This window comes from Fulvia fulva, chromosome 11 (assembly GCF_020509005.1).
Source record: "Fulvia fulva chromosome 11, complete sequence".
NCBI classification, from domain to species: Eukaryota; Fungi; Ascomycota; class Dothideomycetes; order Mycosphaerellales; family Mycosphaerellaceae; genus Fulvia; species Fulvia fulva.
In genome coordinates, this window is record NC_063022.1 from 3,146,115 (window position 1) to 3,168,623 (window position 22,509).

Here is a 22,509-nt window from a genome sequence, read left to right on the forward strand (position 1 = left end):
AGCACTTGTTTCATACCACCTGGTACGCGCCACCAAGACACTGCAAGGAACAGCCATGTCTCGTTTCTTGATCCTTCCACTCGCGCTTCTGGCCCTCAGAGTCGCTGCGCAGACATCTACAGACTGCAATCCACTCAGCGCCAATTGCCCTGATGATCCAGCTCTGGGCACGACCTTTAGCGATGCGTACAACAAGTCCGTCAGCGAATTCGACATCAACTTCTGGAACGTGACGGCAGGCACACAGCTCATCAGCTTCGACGACCAGGATGGCGCGGCTATGGCGATCGATAAAGAGGGCGACTCCGTCACCGTCAAGTCGAACTTCTACATCTTCTGGGGCACCGTCGAGATCATGATGAAGGCCGCACCAGGCACCGGCATCATCTCCACAGTAATCCTTCTCTCCGACGATCTGGACGAAGTCGACTGGGAAGTAATGGGCGGCAACTCCTCCACGGTCGAGAACAACTACTACGGCTGGGGCAACACCACCCAAATCAACTCACAATACCCCGCCCTCGACGGCGCGCAAGACGACTTCCACAACTACACGATCGTGTGGTCGCAAGAGAAGATCCAGTGGATGCTCAATGGCAATGTTGTGAGAGAGCAAGGATACCTTGAACCTGGTCTCTACCCGCAGACACCCTGTCGCATCCAGTTTGGTCTCTGGTGTGGCGGCTGCTCCGAGAACGAGGGCACGCGCCAGTGGGCTGGTGGAAAGGCCGACTTCAAGGGTGCTCCGTATGTCATGAATGTCAAGAGCATTAAGATCACGGATGGCACGACCAATTCCAGCTCGTACAGCTACGGCGACCACAGCGGTCACTGGAGCAGTATTCAGATCAAGGAGGGACAGTCGGAAGCATATAAGCGCATCAACAAGCTATCGACTGCGCAAATGGCGGAGAAACACTGGCAGGGTCTCTCGACTGATGCCAAAATCGGCATCGCAGTCGGTGTACTCGGTGGCGTCCTGGTCGCAGTGATTGCATGGATCTTCTTCTGCATTTCCCAGCGAAAGAAGGGCAGAGCTGAGGCTGCTGCGCATGATCAGGCCTGGGAGCAGCAGAATGCTGAGTTGATGGAGTACAAGTCGATGATGGCGCAGGGCAACTTTGCGGTGTCGCGGCAGTCGATCATGATGGAGGCCAAACAGGATCGGCCGAAGTCTTTCTTGCGCGGCGGCAAGTTCTGATCGCGCGAGAAAAGATGCAAGACGACAGTGTATGTTTCAGAGCTAGGGATAGCTGAAGGTGTCGGGCAAGGCAAGGCAGGCGTGCTTTTTGGTAACGTGCTTCATGATATACCCTCAATCCATATTAGCCTATTCTTCGAAAGCCTGTCGCTTCAAAGTAAAGGTGAAGTCGTGATAAGGTGACCTGCGCCTTCTGTCTCGTGTGGTCTGTTGCTTCCTGGAAGGCTGGGCCGAGGCGATCCGAGCACCGACTCCTTCCTCCATCAACAAGCAAACATGGTCTTCTTCCATTCGAAAGTGTTAAGGACATGTACTATCACGAAACGCGTCTGTCTTGTATCACATTATGCGCATCACGTATGACTTCTCACCCCGTCCGTTTGAACGACCGATCGCCGATACTGTGGACATGGTCGCTGCTGCGCGACACCCGAGACAACGCCTTCGCATGACACCGTGTCTCTACTGTATCGACTCTCACAATGTCTGGCTCGTCGCCCACAGACGAGACCAAGCATACGAATGGTAGATGCGGGATTAGATTGCGGGAGTGATGCCTCGATGCTGGAGCGGCGACGCTTCGAGTGTGCAGGTCGTGCATTGGCACGCCTACAACTGAGCCACGACATTCGAAAGGAGTACCCCTCAGCAGAGCATTCACCTCCAGAGCTCCTCACATGAATGGCGGACCACTTATCGGCCTTATCTGATCATCATCATCAGCTGACATGGCTGCGATAGGCAAGTCTGGTGCCACTGCTGCCACTGCCGGACCATGCCTTGCTATAAAGCTTGTGCCATGCTCTCTTTCCTCTCACTCGCTGTGACCCCATCTCTGGCCAGTGTCTTACCTGGTACTCGGATCCTCCTACACACGATTATGGAGGCATTCGCCGACGTGCTAGGTGACGACAGGAAGCAGAAATCCCGTCAGAATGCCGACACCAAGTGCGATCTCGGCATATGCACCTGGAAAGACCTGCCCTACAGTTATCTGTTATGCAAGACAGTGCTTTCTTTGTGTCTGCACAGCGTCTTCAAAGAGACTTTGTGTCGAAGCTTCGACCATAAAGTTCACAGTGCCCGCCAAGCCCAGGTGGATCTAGTGTTGAACTTCGGTACAAGCACACTTTCACAGAAAACGTTGACCAATAAGTGACGTAACAAGACATGCTGACCATAGACTATGAGCGACGTCGGAATGGTGCAGGTCGCCCAGGCCAACAAATGTCCTTATTGACTCTGAGTTTCGCAGAGTTGTTACTTACTATCACTCTACGACAGCATGTCCGACTCCAGCATTAGTCCTTCAAGGGACGCAGAGGCCAAAATGCACGACCAGGAGGCAGACTCACCAGAGCGAAGTGGAAGCAAATATGGTCCGCCTGGGGATCCTTTTGGCGACGAAACGAATGCTGAGGTCAAATATCGGACGCTCACCTGGTGGCAATGCTCACTCCTCATGATCGCGGAAACGATATCGCTGGGCATCTTGTCTCTGCCTTCCGTGATGGCTACGGTCGGGCTGGTTCCTGGAGTCATCATGCTGGTCGTCCTGGGCATAATCGCAAGCTACACGGGATTCGTGTTCGGACAATTCAAGCAGGCCTTCCCACACGTGGCAAATATGGCTGATGCTGGAGAAGTGCTGATGGGAACCTTCGGGAAAGAGCTCATTGGAACTGCACAGGTACTTGTGATCGTCTTTGGCATGGGAAGGTACGGACTAATCATGACTTTGGGCGTAGATTATTCTCCTGATCTTCATTCTCGGCAGCCATCTTTTGACCTTCACGATTGCCTGGAATGCGATTACTGGACACGCCACTTGCACTATTGTGTGGGGAGTTGTCGGACTGGTGGTCTTCTTCCTGCTATCGTTGCCGCGGACGCTCAAGAATGTCTCGTACATGAGCATTGTGTCGTTCATCTCAATCGTGGGAGCGGTGTTCATCACTGTGATTGCAGTGGGGATCGGGAAGCCAGCTGGAGCGATCGTCGAGGCTACCACATCACCTAGCTTTCCGACTGGATTCAGCTCCGCTATGAACATCTGCTTTGCCTACGCGGGTCACATGGCATTTTTCAGCTTCATCGCAGAAATGCAGAAGCCGGAGGAATTTCCGAAAGCGCTGGCGGGACTGCAATCCGCAGCGATCAGTCTTTACCTGATTGCAGCTGTGGTCATATATGTGTACGTCGGAGCAGACGTGGCATCGCCGGCACTGGGCTCTGCGGGTACCGTGGTTAAGAAGGTGGCGTATGGCATTGCGCTGCCTACTGTGAGTCGTGAGTCTAGTATTGATACAGGGAGCTATACTGACGGGATCAAAGATTGTGATCGCAGGAGTCATCTACGCAAACGTCGCGGCCAAGCAAATCTACCTCCGGATGTTCAGAGGCTCAAGACATATTCACGAGAAGACGTGGACCGGACTAGGGTCCTGGATTGGCATCATTGCTATACTCTGGATCATCGCTTGGGTCATTGCTGAGAGCATTCCTGTGTTCAACAACTTGAATTCGTTGATTGTGGCACTCTTCGTCTCCTGGTTCACTTATGGTATTGCGGGCGAGTCACAACAGAACAGACAGAGCGTCACTTGAATACTGATTGTCCCAGGCGTCTTCTGGCTCTTCATGAACTACGGCAAATGGTTCTCAAACTGGAAGAAGACCTGCTTGTTCGTCCTGAACAGCTTCATCTTCGTGCTTGGCGCTTTCATATGCGGCGTGGGCCTCTACGCCACCGGCAAGGCGATACATGACGATACAGGTAAAGGGGCCAGCTGGAGCTGTGCTGATAATTCGACGTAGCAGAGCGGGTGCTTTGCGTGTTCTGTTTGTATATATGTTGACGTGAACAGCTTTGCAATACCAGTCACTAATGTGCACCACCCACCTCCAGACTCAACTTCTGGTAGGACACTTCTCTCGGCGTCATTGGATGCTTTTCGTTCACGTGCTAGGTCATTGGCTGGCAGTGAACGCTCATTTGCGAAGCCTCTCACGTGCTTCGGGGCCTTGCAGCATATCAGCCTTTCTAAACTCCAAGTCATGTAGGACTTCGACACAAAACACTTGGCCTCACTGAAGTACACGCCTTGTGACAACCACCAACCAGCGCAAACACATAACGTCAATCACCATGTCGCAGACGCCAGCGAACACGGACTCTGGACTCGGTCGGCTTGGCACACTTCCAGGCGAGCTTAGGAACGAGATCTACGAGTACGCACTCATCGATGACTGCGTCGCTTTCGAATGCTACCAGCCTGAAGATGCCACCATTCGCGTTCGCCCTCGCCGAGAAGGTGCAAATAATGCGGCGACCGGGTTAGGAACCTTTAGAAGCCTATGTCTCACGAGCTCTTCGGTCGCCGTCGAGGCTTGACCGCTATTCTTCAAGGTCAACACATTCTCGATCGCATACGAAGATCCGCCGACGATCAGGATATACATGTATAGGATGGACGGCGTGAAGATGGAGGCACCCCCGCATCCCATGGAAACACTGGGCAAGGCAGAGAGTTTCGCCACTTCCTGTCTACCACACATCGAGGATATCGTCATCAGGCATGATGATTCAGGTCGCGGATTCGGGATTCGGGCTCTTAGGGTTCAGAGCAAGAGCTGGGGGGTGCGCTGGGAGGTAGGTGTGGATCTCGAGAAGGAGGCAGTAAGCGGGCCAGGCGAGCTGGAGATGGAGATTGAGAAGGGCCAGAAGATGAATGAGGCTTTCGTGGCGAAGCTCTGGAGGCGTCTGGATGCTCAGCCTCCTTTTTCCGGGCTTCCTCCATGAGAGACTTTCGTTGCGAAAGTGTTTGGCTTCTGCCATGCTTTGCACGACTAGGAATGGGAATTTGGCAGGCTTTCAGAGGCGGAACATGAGACTTAGGAGAGTTGATGCTGACCACTTTGCATAATGCCCAACGCTCGCTTCCGTCTTAGCGAGGAGTTGTACCTACTGTTCATTGACCATTCACCAGAGCATGACCATCAGCACTTTCTCATGACGACACAACACGTGTTTGAGCATGTGCACAGTCTCACTCACATACAAAGGATTCGTGCTACTGACCAACCTTCGGAGTGCATAGTTGAACTTCTCAACGACATCGCCTCCTGATCCACCACCAAATGTCGCAAACCACCTTGCCTATAGACACCTCCCTCGGCCGACTCGACACACTCCCCGGCGAGTTACGCAACCAGATCTACGGCTACGCACTGGCCTCTGACGGCAAAATCGGCTTCGATTGCTACCAAGTCAAAGACGGCACTCTTCGCTTCTGCCACAAGCGACCTCGCAACGGCTCAAGCGAGCTTGCCTTGGCCACCTTCACAAGCTTGTCTCTCACCAGTCGCGCCATCGCCACAGAGTCTCGTCCTCTTTTCTACGATACCAATACCTTCGAGATTACCTTCGTGGAGGCCAAGCAGGCGAGAGACTGGAGAGGGAGACTGGAATGGCGGACCGTACAGTATGGTGTGAGCAGGGAACGAATTGTCATGGTTCCTGGTTGGAACTGGAAGACGCCGTTTTGTGCGCCGGGGTTTGCGATCGAATGCCTGGCTAAGACCAGGAAGTTGGAGATGAGGGATACGTGGGTGCGGGGACGAGCAGTGTGGATTCGAGCCAGAGGTGTGGGGGGGGGGTGTGGAGGGTGGAGTGGAGTGGTGGTCGACTGCAGGGGCAGGAGTTCAAGTTGGAGGCGGGCAGGGAGTTGGATGAGAAGGTCTTGCTGGGACTGAGAAGGCGGCTTGGGAGGTCGAGGCCTTGGTAAGAGTTGGAGGATATTTCCAAGCCTCAAGAGGGGCAGTGACATGGCGTTTGATTCAGTTGTAGCCATCGCACTCCAAGGGCTGGTGACAAAGTACGTTGCCGGCCGAGGTCTCAACTTCACTTCTGAAAATGCTGTCTCCTTCAGCATGTGGCTCCTTCAGCACGTGGCTGGCTCTGGCGACAAGACAAGCCTTCATCCGACTCTTGAAGATCCTCATCGCCCAGACTGCATCCTGTCCTCGTTGTCATCGATTCGTCTTGTTTGCATCATCAGATTCAAGTATTATCAAGATGAGTTGCATACTCTTACCTTTGTCGCTGCTGTCATCGCCACATCCGATATCCAGATGATAGATAGGGATTTAGTACTAGCCGGTCTCGCTGACGCCACTCCGCTTCGCACGACATCACTCCGAGGACGCTGCCAACTTTGAACATGAAGACCATAAACTATCGTCCTCACTAATCGTGATGCTGGTGAAAACGACATCCTCGCCGCTATCATCTTCAGGACCTGTCAGCAAGATGTCGACCAGATCCGAGCGTGAGGGAAGTAAGCAGGAAACAGGTAATGGAATACTCGGCGACATTCACATCTGATAGATGTATTGTCGACACGACATGATGTCTATCTAGGCCGATGCTGATCGCCGTGATACTGCAGGCGTACGGTGACGTTGAATGATGGCAACAAGATACCACTACTAGGATTTGGCACCGCATCAGATCGTAAGAAAGTAAAGCAGGCAGTCGCAGCAGCCATTGAGACTGGCTACCGACACATTGATACCGCTTCCGTGTACAACACTGAAGTCGAAGTCGGCGAGGCCATCAAAGAATCTGGCATGCCACGCGAAGACGTCTTCCTGACTACGAAGCTGCATAATACAGATCATGCGAGAGTGGCCGAGGCTCTTAAGGAGTCGATGCAAAGGTTGCAAACCAATTATGTCGATCTGTATCTAATCCACTGGCCATGTTCTGTTGATCCAGAGGACAACAGCAAGGTGCTTCCGCATTGGGACTATGTCAAGACCTGGCAAGAGATGCAGAAGCTGTCGGCCACTGGTAAGGTCAAAAGCATCTTTGGGCCCAAACACCGCTTATGGGCTTTCACTATCTGTCTCATCGTCCTTCCCGCATCACTCATCCTCTGGGGCGTGGGTGCCGCACATCAGATCCACTGGTTTGGCCTGATCGTGGCGATGTGCGGCACAGCCTTTTGCAACTGCTGCGGCATCACGCCAAGCGTCAACTTTCTGGTCGACAGCTATCCTGCTGTCAGTGGCGATGGGATGACAACCGTGGTCATCATTCGAAATACCATGAGTTTCGACCACCCCTTGGCTGAATGGTCTAGGCACGCAGAACTGCTTCATCAGTGCTGCGTTCGTCGCGAGGATAGCGGCTTGTGCTGTGTTCCTGGTCATGATATGGAAGGGGAAGATGTTGAGGTCGAGGTCGAAGGAGGAGTATTGGAAAAGAAACATGTGAGTATGGGGATGGTTCATTGATGGTAATCGTACATCTTGGCGTTCCTTATGACAAGGAGCACATGCTCGCGGTCCTATGGCTCGAGTATTTCTGCGCACAGACTAGTTCGAAAACAGCGAGATCGTAAAATCGAGCTCTCCTTCCCCCGAACGGCGCGTAAGTATGGAGTCAAGCTGGGCCTGAGGACAGACCGGGTGAGTCCTCAGACCGCCAGCATATATCTTTGTCCTCAATCTTGATTCCTCCTCCGCACATCACAGTGCGCGCAATACTCTGATAATAAAGCAACCCCAGTATCAACTCAGATCAACATGTCGAAGCAAAGCCGACAAGAGAAATGGGTAAGTAACAAGCCTGCACAGCAGCACAGCGGGATCCACAAACTCGAGACACACAGCTGACATCTTGCCCTATATAGCAGGAGACCCTGGCACTTCGCGCACGCAGATGGCTAGAAACCACCGGCCCCATCCCCTACAGCCTCACCATCACCGTCCCAGCCTGGCACCCCGTCTACGAAAATCCCCTGAATTTAGAATATCCCCTCCACTTCGACGATTCCGCCACCCTCAGACCCATCACCAAAGAAGAAGGACGGGATGGTTACGCAGACTGGCTCAACCTTGAGACCGACTTCATCACCACGTTCCCGTGGACATGTGACTTTTGTCTCGAGATCAAGTACACCAGAGCCAAGTTCCGGTCGGATCCGCCGATGCCGGTGTCGCCGCCGTTCTTTGTGGTTGTGGTGTATAAGGGGGCTGATCTTGCGAGTGTGCATGAGAGGATCGTGGAGTTGATCAGGAAGTGGATGAAGGTGGAGGATCCGGTTGTCAGGTATTTTGATGAGGATTTCTGAGGTGGGATTGGTCTTGTTTGCATAGTCAGATCCAAGTTTCATCAGATGATTTGCATAAGCCGCCCAAGTTCAACTGCTCATGAGGTTACTCTCCCGCAAGAAAGCTGTTATGACGGAGACGGTGTGCCGACATCGAGTTTGCGTCTCTTCGACTTCGGCAGACTAGCTCTCGAGGCTGGAGCCGCACGCTTGCTTGGAGTCGATCTCTCTGGATCACTGCTGGACGACTTTGTAGGCATTTCCACTAATCGCTCTCGCTTGAGGAACTGCAAGACTTTCTCATAAGCACGATTTTCTGCATGCTCGATACACTGCTTGGCCATGTCGACGGGCACGAAAGGTGGCAGTGCTGATGCAGACGATGTTGTGTGGTACCCAAGCATGATCAGTTTCTGGGCCTCGGGAAAATCTTCGCTGCCTGAAAGTACCTCACAGAACTTCCAGCAAGAGAGGCAACACCGCTTGGACACCGGGATGATCGCCAGCGGTGTCTCCAGCATCTTGAACAGGTCTGCTTTGACCGCGAAAATGTTGTTGCAGTTCAACCATTCCTGGGTCATGCCTTGAGCTATTGAGGGATCCTTAGCACACGCCCAGAGAGCCATCAGGATGGTTTCCGCGTGATAAGTGCCACCAAAGTAGTGTGTAATCCATTCTGTGGTTATGTCGAAGGCCTGGCCACGTCTGGTCTCTGAGGGTGCGTTGATGAATCTCTCGAGCGTCTTGCTGACATCTTCCTTCGAGTACTCAGCACCATCTCCTTCGGCCTCGATGGCTTTTTGCATGTCGGTGTGCAGGCGGCCCTCAATCTTTTTGATACACTCTTCGTAGGATGCGCGCTTTTGCTGTTCGTCCAGTTTTCCCTGTCTGACTTCCACCACGGCGATGACGGCCTCGTCGATACGCTCCGAGATTTTCTCCTCCCTCCGGGTCTTGTTAACTGCTTCAAATGTTGTGAGCTGTACAATGCTCCAGTCATGTAGACAGATTAGGTCCAGAGACTTCTTGGCCGCTGCGGCCCAGCCAGCCTGTTCAAACTCGGTCGGGGCGACATTTCCCAGAGAGACAGTAGCCACTCTAGCGCCGATATCTTCTAACTCATCAGCTTCGTCATGGTCCGCATCGATATCGTCTTCATCATCATCAAGTCGTGATGATGGTTGCACGACTGGAGAAATGCCTAGCGGTTCTGATGTGGGAGCCTGCGGTGTTACAGGTACAGAGTCGGTGCCTGTTGCATCCTGCTTTCTGGGGGAGACGAATGGTGTGGATTTGCCATCGATGGGAAGCATCTTCTCGAGCCACTGGAGATGCATGTACAGGACACTGCCATCAGGCGCATCGAATCTTTGGTAAAAGAGCGTCAGGTATGTCACAGCGTATATGGCTGTCGCAAGAAGGTCTGCGACCTTGTCGACGAAATCGGCGTCAGTCGGAATTTTCGCAGTCTTGCTGAAGCCCATGGCTTTGGTCAGGGCAGATAGTGCGCCGTGAACATTGCGCAGGTAAGTCGACAACATGGCGTGGAACCTCCTGCGACCTCGTGGACCCCAGACCGCTTCTCCTGAAGCTGCCGCGTGCTCACTATCGCCGTCGAAAAAATCCTCAATGATCTGTCGTTGACCTTCGTTCGGCACTTTGAACAGGAATGGCTGCGACATGGGCCTGTCGTCTACTTCCCAAGCTTGTTCGTGTAGCAGGTCATCTGGTGCGGTACTCATGACATCGTAAAAGCTGCGTGGTCTGGTCTTTTTCGCTGTGCATAGCTTCATCCGCGCCATCATTTTGGGATGGCTTACCATGAAGACATAGCTGGTCAATTGTGCCGATGCTTTCGCCAACTCGTCATCTGATGTCGACGAATGTACTCTCTTGAGCAAGCCCGCAACGACGCCAGTGTGCTGTGCGAAAGACGGGGTGCATAGAGGATTCTTTTTCCAATGAGCACGACCAGGGTGGGCCTCACAAATCTGCTCCAAGGGAACTTGATAGTGTCTTTTGGCTCCTCGGAAGCTGGCAGATTGTTCGTCGGAATATTCGCCTGGAAGAAGACTTTGTAAGGATGCTCCACCTCTGCATCCTTATGCTCACTGCGTTCCGGATTTTGCGCAATGACTACTTTCGCTTCGCACAGGACAGTGAGCTCATCTTGCACGGTCGGAGGAATCGCCCGTGTCGCCCCAGGGATGCATGCGATGATCTCATGAAGACGAGGTAGTATGTTGATGATACTGGTCTGCAAGTACTCAAATAATACCCGATGAGTTCCCTTCTCTTGCTGGGATGTGAGCGTCAGTAGCGATTGTCCCCTCGAACGATCCATGAAATTGGGCTGGTCGCATGCGGCCGCCAGAGCGGTCCATCCTTTGAACTAATCATAGTCAGCATCTGTCTTCGTCTTGAGCATAGCATATGAGTGGGGGTATACCTCTTGGTGCTGCTCTTTAGTTGGGAAGTCTTTCTCGTCGATCTCCTTGACAGACGCGCCGTCAGGAATCGCCATAGGCACTGTGCTAGCCATGCTTCGGGTGAGCCGGCAGTGGATGATCATCGCAAGGGGCTATCTCGTAACCAGATGCTGCCTCAGGCATACCGCCAAGGCGGCTCTCTGCCTTGAGGATTGAATGAGTGGTGGGTGTGTGTGATTGGTCGAGATTCTGTCACGTGTATTTTTGCCTGAGGCCACATCACGACACCTGCACTACCTGCCGCTCAAATTCAATCTATAGGGTCTGAATAGAGATAGGTAAGGGGATGAAGTTGGCGCAAAAGCTTAGTTAAGAAGATTAGATTACGTTATAGATTAGAAGTTAATAGATTTAGGCTTAGTTATATAGAATGTTTTAAAAGCAGGTTATATAACTTATTATAACTAACTATAACTTATGTCTATCTAAGAATTAAAGAGTTGCTATTACGTTAGAAGTATAGGAAATTATTGTACGGGCTTATATAGGGTGTTTCAAAAGCAGGTTATATATTATATATATCTATCTAGAATGGACAAGTGTTACTCTTAAAGAGGCTATAGGTGACTAATTAGTCACCTAATTCTTATCGTACGTAGCCTTAAGTTTTGATAATAGGATATTACCTATATATACGCTCGGATCGCGACACACCCCCTTAGCTCGTACGCTAGAGTGAATAAGCTAATTCCTATATAATCGCGTACACCCTATCATAACTACCCCCCCTACCTATAGTAGTAACATTAGGCCCTCGGTATTACTACTACTATAGTGAGGGTAAGTCAGCTGTTTTAAGTAAAGTAAGCTAAGGTGAGTAAGGTAAGCTTTATACCCCTTCCCTTATTCCTTACTTTCACTACTACTATTGTTATCTATATAATAAAGTATAGAATATGTGACTATTACCGGTAAGATAGCTTAGGTAATAGTCCCGTTATACGGACTTTTACTTAAGTGTATAATTATCTTACCTACCGGCAAACATTAGAGGTCCTAAGTTTAATCTAGGGGTAGCCTTAGTCCTATCGTATACTTAAATATATATTGTCGTCCGCTTAACTTATTAAATTGTCCGATAATTACTCTATACTAAGTTATTTCGCTCCGGCGAATAGTAAGAGAGCTCGCTCTACCCCTAGGGAGTATAAGATACTAGTTAGTAGCGTAATACACTAGGCTGTCTACGATAGAGCTTACACTATATAAGGTATAATAGGGCTCTAATAGGTAACACCGGAGCAACGGTATCGGAAAGTTAAAAAGGTACCTTCGGGGTGCCTTACTTTCTACACTTTTAAAGGGTGTATAAGGTACAAAAGTAGCGGATAATATAGTAACAAGGTGTAGTGTTGTTACTAGTAGTAAGTTAGAGGCGTTTCTCGCTTTCTAATTAGACGCGCTACTTTTGTCGCGCGCGTACGCTACTACTAGTAATAGGGGTGTTTCTCGCCCTTACGCTATTAGCTAATAGGAGTCCGAGAAATACCTATTAATAATAGTACTAGGGCCGTACCGGTGAATAGTAGATACTTTGCCCTAGCTTCGTTATCGTCTATAGTATTAGTAGCTACTAGTAGCCGTGTTTTACGCCTACTAGCGCTTCTAGAGAGGTGTCCGTAAAGATAAAGCCGTTCGGTATTTGTTTCGAGATAAGGTAAGGCCGCTACTACGGGCTTCTTAGGCGTCTATTAGCCCGTTACCTCCTAATACGGCTATAGAGGGCACTAAGGTACGTAGGTCTACGCCTTTCTTAGCTATATTAAGTAGCTTAACGAAGTGCTTATGCTTCTATAGTAGAAGTAGCTTAGTCAGCCCGTCTATAGGCATGTCGTTAGTACTAAGATACTTGATCTTAATGTCTCCGCGCTAGTCTCGCTATCGGAGCTAGTAGTAGTAGATATTAACGTAGCGTAGCTTCGTATTAAGCTTTTGCCCTTATTAGTTAATAAGGCGGATAGTCTACGTATTGTCGTAGTATAAGTAGGTGCGCTAATTGAACTAAAGGTGTATCTTAGCGAAGACTCGTTCCTACTATATAAGCTCTAAGGCGGCTTACGAAAGCCCGAGTAGCTTAGCCTCTATTAAGGACTTAGTAATAGTGATTTGTTTAGATGCTGTTGAGAACATACAGGCCGCAGGACAAGCATATAGGTGTGGGTGTGTCATGTGATTAGATCACGTGACTAGGGTTTGCTAGCCTATAGGCTAGCAAACATCCGGACACCTAGTATCTACCTACACTAACACCGGCGATACTGTATATAGATACACGCTATCCTATTAGGTCCTTCTTCGTCTTTTGTGTGATCCGCCGTCTTCTACTACTACGTAACTCGTACCTGTTTAATAGGTTATGAGCCCGGGTTAGTAACTCGGTGTTTCACCCTCGATAAAGTCGTATTAGAGTTATTCCTCTTCAGAACAAAAGGAAGGCAGACTAGAGGCCGCACCCGCATTGCACAGGAAGCTACAGCCGCGCTATAGGTGTATATAAGACGTGAAAGAGCCTAGTAAGGCACTGTCAGACTCCGAGTCAGGGAGCCTATGCCAATACCTTAGACAAGTAGGCGAGCTTACTAAGAAGAGTCGCTCTCCGGACATCGCGTTCGCATCGACTAACTGTTCTATCTGAGAGAGCCGCAGTGTCTTAGAAACCCCCTCTGCTAAGAGAGTTACGCTATAGTGTCTTAGTACTAACACGATCCTTACCGACCGACTTTCCTCCTCTTCCCGGCGGATAGCCATCCTCTCCGCTATCAACCTCGCGTTCGGTTTATCCTATTTCGATCCGATCGCGTACGACCGAATATATCCTTTTACCTAAGGGCAGCCAACCTGTCCCTTAACTTACAAAAAATGGAGAACGAGACTAGGTTTATAAGAAAGAGAGCAGCACCTCTTCTGACAAGAGAGAACCACGAAACATAGTTCAAGCTGATGAGAATACACCTGGTATCAAAGCAGGTTGACTAGGTCCTCGAAGACATCATCACGGACATTCCCGCTACAACCCTATCTATAGCGACACCCTCTACATCATCGGAGTCATCCCTTCCTTTGGATCAAGCGATAAGGAAGGCATCGTACAGACGGCACAATGCAACGGCCCTGTATAAGATGTACATCTGTCTATCGACAGATGACCAAGAGATGACATACGAGATCCGGCATACGAAGGAGTTGTGGGAATGGGCTGAAGCTAAATATAAGAGAAGACTTCTCGCTACTAGAAGAAGTTTGCTTCAGCAATACACCAATTTCGTGATAACAGAAGACCAGTCTATAGATGACGCCTGGCAGGAGCTTAGCTCAATTGCAAGGAGGGCTGTTTCAATCTCGCCTTAGTTCTAAGACATCAAGACTGAGGACAGAAAGATCCAGCAACTCTTAGCAGCTCTGCTAGACTCATTTGGCTCAATTCGCGATGCAATTGATGCCCAGGTGAATCTCTCACCACAAGACATTCTTGCAATTCTTAGGGAGAAGCAAGAATCAATGATTCATCAAGGGACAGCCATGTTCGCTAAGAAGGGTTTCCAGGGCAAGCTTACGTGCCATCTCTGCGGTGGTGACCATTTTATGAGCAAGTGCCCACACCTTTCTGCAGCTCAGCAGGCTGTTAGGAACAAGGACAAACTAGCTAGGGTTACCTACCCTGCTAAGAGACAACCGTCACCACCTCGTAGGAGGTCATCATTACCAAACGATGTCCTTAAGGTGATGACGGACCTTGCAAAGCAGATGAAGGAGAGCCGCAAGCCAAAGGCCTCCTCTAGTAAGCCTGCAAGGGCCCATGCGACCCAGGAAGACGCATCAGACCCTGAGATACCATCAGAAGATGATGATGTTGATGAGGTTGCCCATTCCACTGTGGAAGCCAAAGGCAAGTACCCCTCGTCCGAGTGGTTGCTTGACTCTTGTGCATCATCACATATGACTGACCAAGATTCACTATTCAGGACACTGAAGCCTCTTCAAAAGAGGAAGTGGATCAAGGTTGGGGGTGGCTCTCTACAAGCTACATATATGGGAAGTGCAGTAATGGGTGGTCCTTCTGGAAAGCAAATTGTCTTAGAAAATGTCCTGTTTGTTCCTGGCCTTGGAGTTAGTCTTGTTTCGTGGAATCAGTTCAGCCAACAGTTTGCTGTCCAACCACCCAGTTTCACCCTAAAATCCTTGTCTAGTAAACCCGTTGTCCAGACCAAACTTCGAGGAGGAGTACCGTTTATCCACTCGATCTCGGAAATTCTTGAGCTATAGCATGCTGGTATACTCTCTCAAGAACGTGACGGTACCGCTATGGCTAACACTGAGTCCGAAGATCAGTGGGAGCTATGGCATAGAAGATGTGCACACCTTGGCAAGGGACTGCTAAGAAACCTGCATAGAGTCACTGACAAGAAAGATCCCATTCCTGTTCCTTCTGAACACCAGAATTGCAAGGTCTGCTCCCTTGCAAACATGAGGAAGTTCAAAGGACCTGCCACAGAGAGGAAAGGGGAGAGGCTGGCCCTCATCTCTATTGACATCTGTGGGCCTTTTCAGGGCGCAGTCTCTAGGCTAGGATACAAATATTGGCTTGAGATTGTAGACAACTTCTCTAGGAAGAAGTGGGTAATCCCTTTGAAGGCCAGGAGCGACGCTCCTGCAGCCCTACGGGATTGGAAGGTCCAGGCAGAACGGCAGTCAAGGTGCTTTCTGTCTACGATCCGTAGTGATGGTGCAAAGGAAATTCTCGCCTTGCTAAAAGAGTGGGAGAAGGAGTTTGGCACTCAGATGGACACAACTGATGCCTACAACTCTCTTCAAAATGGACCTGTGGAAAGGTCAATTCAAGCCTCTGAGAACACAGTCCGGGCTATGCTTGAAGACTCTGGCATGCTAGTTGAGTTCTGGCCAGAAGCTTTGCAGGCACAGACTGTGATCAGAAACAGACTGCCTAATGGTCCGATCATTGATGGTATTGCTCTTTCACTAGAAGAAGCCTTTACTGGCCAAGTACCGTCAGTCGACCATTTCCGCGTCTAGGGATGCAAAGCTGTGGTCTATGTAGACCTAAGAGCCCAACCTCAAGGCTTGAGGAGAGACAAGTTGATGAACCGAGGAAAAGAAGCCGTGTTTGTGGGCTACTCAGAAAACACCACAAAACAATGGCTGTTCTGGGATCCCGACATGAAAGCAATAAAAGCGCATAGTCACGTCGACTAGTTTGAGAATGAGAAGGGGGGAGATATAGATCTTGGTATCACCTTCACTAACCAGCCGAGTCGAGCGCCACAGCGCAATCCTGTTGGGAGGAAGCCCTTTGGGGCGAAATTTTCCGATAGGGGATTATCAGAGACACCGTTACGAAGGCCAGGAGAAAATATTGAGGCGGTTTCAACACTGTCGAAGGCCGATAACGGTGGATCTATACAGAACCTACCCAAGTCATCAACACCATAGCAACCGCTGTTTATGCAACTTCCCCCTCCCCTAAAGGACATTGGGGAATACCAGAAGTTTGGAGATCAGGGTACTCTAATGAAAGAAAAAGAAGATGTCGTTCAGTTCGACCCATCCGAACACCTAGCGCCACCTCAGGTTATAGGCAACAAGAGGTCAAGGGGGGACGGAGATGATAACTCTGAAGAGCATGAGGCTAAACACTATAAGGCTCTTATCGCCCAGATGTTCCATCTAGACCCTATAATGAGCTGGGTAGAGGAGATTCTGAACGACGTGGAAGAACATACATTTGCTACTGTTAGGTAGGCCATAGCCTATTAGCAGGAAGTGCCAATTCCAAAGTCCTATAAGGCAGCCGTAGGAGACCCCGAATGGGGACATATATGGAGAGAGGCAATCGAGAACGAACTTATTGCCTTAGCAAGCAACAACACCTAGGAAGCAGTTGTACCGCCAAAGGGTGCGAATCTAATTACTTCTAGGTGGGTCTTTGATGTGAAAAGAATGATTAGTGGAGCCATTAAGAAGTTCAAGGCAAGACTAGTTGCAAGAGGGTTTTTACAGAAATATAGGGTTGACTTCGAAGAGACCTTTGCACCTACTGTTAGACATGATACTCTCCGAGTATTCATAGCAGTAGTATATAAGAGAGATCTCGAGATGCACCTAGTAGATGTGAATAATGCTTTTACCCAAAGCAGCCTTCTTGAAGACATCTATATGATCCTACCCCTAGGAGTTGAAGCACCTCCAAACATAGTGTTCAAGGTCCTACGAAGCCTTTATAGGCTTAAGCAAGCAGCTAGAGACTGGAACAAGCTCTATGTTGCGAAGCTAGAGAAGATTGGATTTACCTAGTCCCAGGTAGATCCATGCCTACTTATCTATACGGATAGAGACCTTATAGTCCTTACCTATATGGATGACATACCTATTGCAGCTCCGAAGCTATCAGATGTTCAGTAGTTTAAGGCTAAGCTTAGAAAAGTGTTTAAGATTAAAGATCTTGGTGAACCTACGAAGATCCTTAGAATAAGGATTACAAGAGACAGGTCCTAAGGCACTTTGAAGCTTGATCAAGGACACTATGTCTACGCTAACTTAGCCAAGATGAACATAGCTAGAGAGAAGGCTACGCCAACCCACTCACCTATAGAGAGCTACGAGCATTTAGTGCCTACGGCACCTATAGATAAGAGGTGTAACAAACAGGATTACCAGAGCCACAATGGTACCTAGATGTGGCTAATAACAATGACAAGGCTAGACTTAGCATTCCCCCTTAGAAGAATTAGCTCATTTGTTGCTGATCCCTCGTAGCAGTATATAAAGGCTTTGAAGAAGCTCTCCCGATACCTACGGTCGTACCTAGACCTAGGTCTTATGTATAGAAAGGGAGGGGGCAATCTCTAGGGATACTCGGACTCTAACTACGCTATGGACAAAGTGGATAGAGTCTCAATTCTAGGATACGTGTGGTTCCTTTGTGGATCACCTATGTCCTAGATGAGTAGGAAGCAGAAGTCTATTGCAACATTAACAATGGAAGCTGAGTTTATGGCTATGAACGTAGCCGCAAAGCAGTCACAATTTCTTGCTACTGTCCTTAGGGAAATGCGGTGCCCAGAACTAGTAGGAAAGAGCTCTTTCTAGCCGAGTATAAGGGCAAGCAAGGGCACTGTTGACGAGCTAAGGCTAGTCAAGCTCATAGGTGACAACTAAGCCGCTTTGACACTTGTTAAAGATGCCTATGTACATGAAAGGTCAAAGCATATTGATGTTGTATATAGATAGATAGATAGATATTTCATTAAGCTGTTGTAGTGCCCTTTGGCCTATGCAGCTATGCTATCTTGTTTTTGTATATATAGAGGGGAAACCGTGTTGGTGAAAACCCCTCCTCCTTCCCGCCTGTCTTTTCCTCCTCGTTGTCGTCTTAAATTTCCCTTGTTAGGGGTACGCTAGTGTCATGGGCCTGCCCTGATGACTACCCTATCTGCAACCCCCCTCGCTTCCGCCTCTTGTCTATCCACTCCTCCGTCTCGCTCGCGAGGCTAAACTGCTGGAGGTATCCCTGCTGTAGTATCCACCGAGAGATTCGGCGAATGTTGCCTTTGTCCCTAATAATTGACTTGTAGTCTCTCCTTCCCGCTTGGTGCCTCCAATTTCCCCTGCCTCTCGCCCACTGCGGGCATCGTAGTAGCATATGTTCTGGGTTTTGCGATGGGTAGCCACACTGGCAGGCTGGGCTATAGATGTCTAGTGCGCGTCTTCTGAACAGGTAGGCCCTTAATCCAATGTGTTCGGACCTGATTTGGATCGCTATGCTTGCTTCGGCCCTTGTCAGGTCCCTATATAGCTGGTAATTGTGTCTCTGGAAGGCTCGGAGCGCTATCGGGCCTGTTGTCTTAGGGGGCTTCCTTTTCCAGTCCTGCTCCCATAGGCAGCTCGCTATCTGTTCCGCTAGGTTTTGGGTCTTAGCCTTGCTCCCGCCGGCCTGGCGAGTCCTACGCTCCTCCTCCTTTCGTGCTAGCCATTCGGTGCTTGTCTGTACGGCCGTAAAGGTCGTAAGGTCATCCTCTTTTTGGCTTGTCCTATATCCTGCCCCTCTCCGGTAGCGGCTTTCTATCTTATTCTTTGCCTCCTGGATCGTGGTTTGTGCTAGGTAACCTGTCGTCTTTGCCGCGTATTGAATTCTCATTCCCCGGATGTACTGGCCGATTGGTGGTATTCCTGTCTCCATTTCTACCGTGCTTGTTGACGTTGTCTTGTATGCGCCTAGTACCCTACGTAGGTTGCCTGCCTGTGTCCTGTTTAGGGGTTGCTCTATCCGTTTCGGGATCGGCTTGCCTGCGCCTCCTGTTCCCCAAATCTGTGCCCCGTACAACATAGCTGGTCTGACGATCGCCTTATACATTACTCTTGCCTTGTCGAATGTTGCTCCCCATGTAGATGCCGTAAGCCTCTTTATCGAGGCTTCATTGACTTGCGCTCGACTCTGGGCTTTCTTAATCTGTACATTCCAGCTTAGCTTCGGGTCGAGCCAGATCCCTAGTACTCGTAGCTCCGCTGATGGCTTGGTCTCGTAGCCTTGGATTCTTACCGCCGCCTTCATATTATGGTGTGTTCTCGCTTTACTGAAGTGTATAAGTTGGTACTTTTCAGGGGCGAACCGGGCACCATGCTTCTTTGCCCACTCCTCGCATTTCTTGTGCCTATCTTCAAGGAGGCGACAGTTCTCTTCTGTCGAGTCTGACCAGGCTAGGATGTTTGTATCGTCTACGAACCCCGATGCTGAGGTTTGCGGAGAGGTGAGTAGGGGGATTAGATCCGACATAAATATTAGAAACAGGATAGGGGAGAGAGTAGATCCCTGAGGTATTCCAGTCTCTGCCTTCACCGGGTCGGACGTGTACCTTCCTAGGACTAGGTATGTCGTCCGTTCCTGGAGAAAGGAGAAGACGAACGACGTTGCCCACTGGGGGATGCCTTTCTGCTGTAGGATATGTATTAGCCTTTGGTGTGAGACGTTGTCGAAGGCCCCTGCGATGTCGAGGGATAGTAAGGACGCCGCTCGGTTCCTGCCGTAGTGCCAGAGGGTCTGGATTTGCTCCGTAATTAGCTCCATTGCTGTTAGTGTCGATCGCTGGCTTCTTCCCCCCATCTGTGTTGCTGGGAGTACGTGGTTGTCCTCGGCAAGCTGCGTAAGTCTCTGGGCTACTATCTTTTCTAGGACCTTCCCTATCGTATTTAGAAGTGCTATTGGTCTGTACGACTTGGGCTGAGTATAGTCTTCCTTCTGTGGCTTGCGTAGCACTACTGTCATAGACTCTCTGTACGGCTTCGGGTGATACCCTAGCCGTAGGCACGCGGTAAATAGGTTTGCAAGGCTCGGCGCGATCTCTTCTCTACACTCTTTTAGCAGTACGTTTGGTATCCTGTCTGGGCCTGGGGCTTTTCGTCCCTTTAGCTTACTTATGACTCCTGTTACTGTGTTAGGGCTAACCGCCCAATCCATGTCCAGGGCAAGGAAGGAATCGTATTTAGCAAGCTAGCTACGAGATAAGGTGACAAGTCTTAACCGCGCTTTCCCACTCATCTAGCACCACCGTGTAGCCTCGTTTCGAGAGGTTAGCCCGGAGCAAAAGCTTCCCTCTACGCCCTCCCTCCCTGTTTGCTCCTTAAGCCAATATCCACCTCCATAGGCCTGAGCCCTTTAGTGCTCTCTATTGACCGACATGCGCATCCGTCCTCTCGGGCTGTACAGACAGTGTCAGCCGTCGCTGCCAGTGTACACCACGCCCCAGGTTTTGACGCCCTTCGCGTTACCGCAGCCTATCTCTAGAAAGCGGCCGTCCATGCCTCGCAGGTCTGCTCGGGGCACACACCACGCCGGGCAGCGTACTCCTTGCGTTTCCACCTACTAACCAATATGAAGTTCCTTATCACCCTGCCCTCGATCCTCCCCGATCACAGAACTAATCCACTTGCATTGTACGTCTTTTCCCCGTCCTAACAGCCGTCTTTTCCTTGCTCAGGCTATCGTCTTTTCCTCGTCGCAATCTACCATGTCAGACTAGGTGCGTTGTGTAGCGGGACAGGCAGTGCCTCAGGCAAAACCCTCGTTCCCATACCGGGTGTTCAACAGGCCCTTACAGGCTTCGTCGCGTGTCCACCTACCCACCGCATTGCCCGCTGGCAAACACCAGATTGTTTCGTAGTCCGCTCGACGCCGTTGCATAGTCCGCTCAGTTGTTGTTCTGTAGTCCGCTCGTCCAATGTTCGTCGCTTAGCCCGCTCGGTTTGCGGTCTCCGGAGGTGAAAATTCTGCACTCATACCAGAGGTGTCCTGTCGAGCGTATAGGCCACGGTTCCGCGCCCTTCTTACACGTAGAAAGAAGAGGGACTCGCTCCCGACACGAGTACACGCTCGTCGGATGGTTTTCATACCCGTTTTGCTGGTAGTCCTCTGTTCGCCGCGGCTTCGCCTACGCTACGCGCCCGTCGCGCCCACGACGCTCCAGCGTGAGAATACTTGGCTCTCTCGTAGCTAGACGAGAGGTTCGTAGCCGACACCACGTACAGGTGATTCTCGTCGTCGACCGATGTTGTATATAACTATGTCAGACATCTCTAGTAGTAGAAGAAGATTGTAGTGGACTACTGCTATATAAAGGACATAGCTGCTAATAGGTTAACAAAGCCCCTTAATGGCCAGCAGTTCCAAAACTTTGTAAGGCAGCTCCAGCTTGCGTAAAGGGATTGTAGGAGACCATGTGGCCTAAGTGGGAGTGTTGAGAACATACAGGCCGCAGGACAAGTATATAGGTGTGGGTGTGTCATGTGATTAGATCACGTGACTAGGGTTTGCCAGCCTATAGGCTGGCAAACATCCGGACACCTAGCATCTACCTACACCAATACCGGCGATACTGTATATAGATACACGCTATCCCATTAGGTCCTTCTTCGTCTTTTGTGTGATCCGCCGTCTTCCACTACTACGCAACTCGTACCTGTTTAATAGATGCCTTATAATCTACTAGTCTACCGAACAGTATAAAGACCTAGCTATTTGAGCTAGTCCTATCATTATTTATACCGTAGGACGCGTCCGATACTCTAAAGAACTCGTAGTTACTACCGAGGTACTCTAGTTAGCTATAAAGGCCAGTGATATATTTACTAGCGCTATATATAAGGTAGAGGTTCTTAGTCTCTAGGAGATAGCGTAAGCACTAATCTATAAGCTTAAGGTGTGTCTTAGTTAGCTTAGTTAGATACTACGATAGTATAGATAAGGAAAAGGCGATGTTAGGCCGCGTATATATAGCGGCGAAGTTAAGGGATCCTATACGTTATTAGTACGTAAGAATAGCGATAGAGGTGGGTTAATAACCCTCTAGAACGGTCTAATTAAGGTGTTAATCTACTAGTACTATCGTTTTACGTACATTTGTAGATATACTAAATTTAGCGGCTAGCTTCTTAATGTAGTCTTCTTAAGAGAGCTATAGTAAGCGCTTGTTTCTATCGCGCGTAACCTTGATTCCTAGGAACTAGGAGAGATTACTAAGCTCGTACATCTCGTACTTAGTAAGTAGCCGCTACTTAATATTAGTAGTATAGGCCTTATACTTACGGTAGTAGAGCATAACTAGGTCGTTAACGTAAAAGAAGAACATAACCTTGTTATTATAGTAGATATATTCGGAGTCCGATAGAGGTACTAGTCTAAGGGAGGCTAGCG

General features: G+C 49.8%; 6 protein-coding genes across 6 annotated transcripts; 5 read left to right on the forward strand and 1 right to left on the reverse strand.

Annotated features, from left to right (window-relative positions):
- Window positions 1-55: 55 nt before the first annotated feature.
- On the forward strand, window positions 56-1,201 carry CLAFUR5_13296 (putative extracellular glycosidase; the record flags this gene model as incomplete). The annotated part of the gene is made up of 1 exon (XM_047912444.1): window positions 56-1,201. The coding sequence occupies one exon, from the start codon at window positions 56-58 to the stop codon at window positions 1,199-1,201; it is 1,146 nt and encodes a 381-aa protein (XP_047767814.1).
- A 1,285-nt stretch (window positions 1,202-2,486) lies between these two features.
- On the forward strand, window positions 2,487-3,808 carry CLAFUR5_13297 (N amino acid transport system protein; the record flags this gene model as incomplete). The annotated part of the gene is made up of 3 exons (XM_047912445.1): window positions 2,487-2,891; window positions 2,950-3,483; window positions 3,536-3,808. 3 exons carry the CDS (start codon window positions 2,487-2,489, stop codon window positions 3,806-3,808), a joined length of 1,212 nt encoding a protein of 403 aa, XP_047768461.1.
- Window positions 3,809-4,349: 541 nt separating this feature from the next.
- CLAFUR5_13298 (uncharacterized protein) lies at window positions 4,350-4,595 on the forward strand (the record flags this gene model as incomplete). The annotated part of the gene is made up of 1 exon (XM_047912446.1): window positions 4,350-4,595. The coding sequence occupies one exon, from the start codon at window positions 4,350-4,352 to the stop codon at window positions 4,593-4,595; it is 246 nt and encodes an 81-aa protein (XP_047768129.1).
- Window positions 4,596-5,341: 746 nt separating this feature from the next.
- On the forward strand, window positions 5,342-7,501 carry CLAFUR5_13299 (Glycerol 2-dehydrogenase (NADP(+)); the record flags this gene model as incomplete). Its single annotated transcript, XM_047912447.1, has 2 exons — window positions 5,342-5,808; window positions 6,652-7,501. The coding sequence occupies 2 exons, from the start codon at window positions 5,342-5,344 to the stop codon at window positions 7,499-7,501; spliced, it is 1,317 nt and encodes a 438-aa protein (XP_047768464.1).
- A 291-nt stretch (window positions 7,502-7,792) lies between these two features.
- CLAFUR5_13300 (uncharacterized protein) lies at window positions 7,793-8,340 on the forward strand (the record flags this gene model as incomplete). Its single annotated transcript, XM_047912448.1, has 2 exons — window positions 7,793-7,822; window positions 7,900-8,340. 2 exons carry the CDS (start codon window positions 7,793-7,795, stop codon window positions 8,338-8,340), a joined length of 471 nt encoding a protein of 156 aa, XP_047767726.1.
- Window positions 8,341-8,447: 107 nt separating this feature from the next.
- On the reverse strand, window positions 8,448-10,891 carry CLAFUR5_13301 (uncharacterized protein; the record flags this gene model as incomplete). Its single annotated transcript, XM_047912449.1, has 3 exons — window positions 8,448-10,271; window positions 10,307-10,711; window positions 10,769-10,891. 3 exons carry the CDS (start codon window positions 10,889-10,891, stop codon window positions 8,448-8,450), a joined length of 2,352 nt encoding a protein of 783 aa, XP_047767725.1.
- Window positions 10,892-22,509: the final 11,618 nt, after the last annotated feature.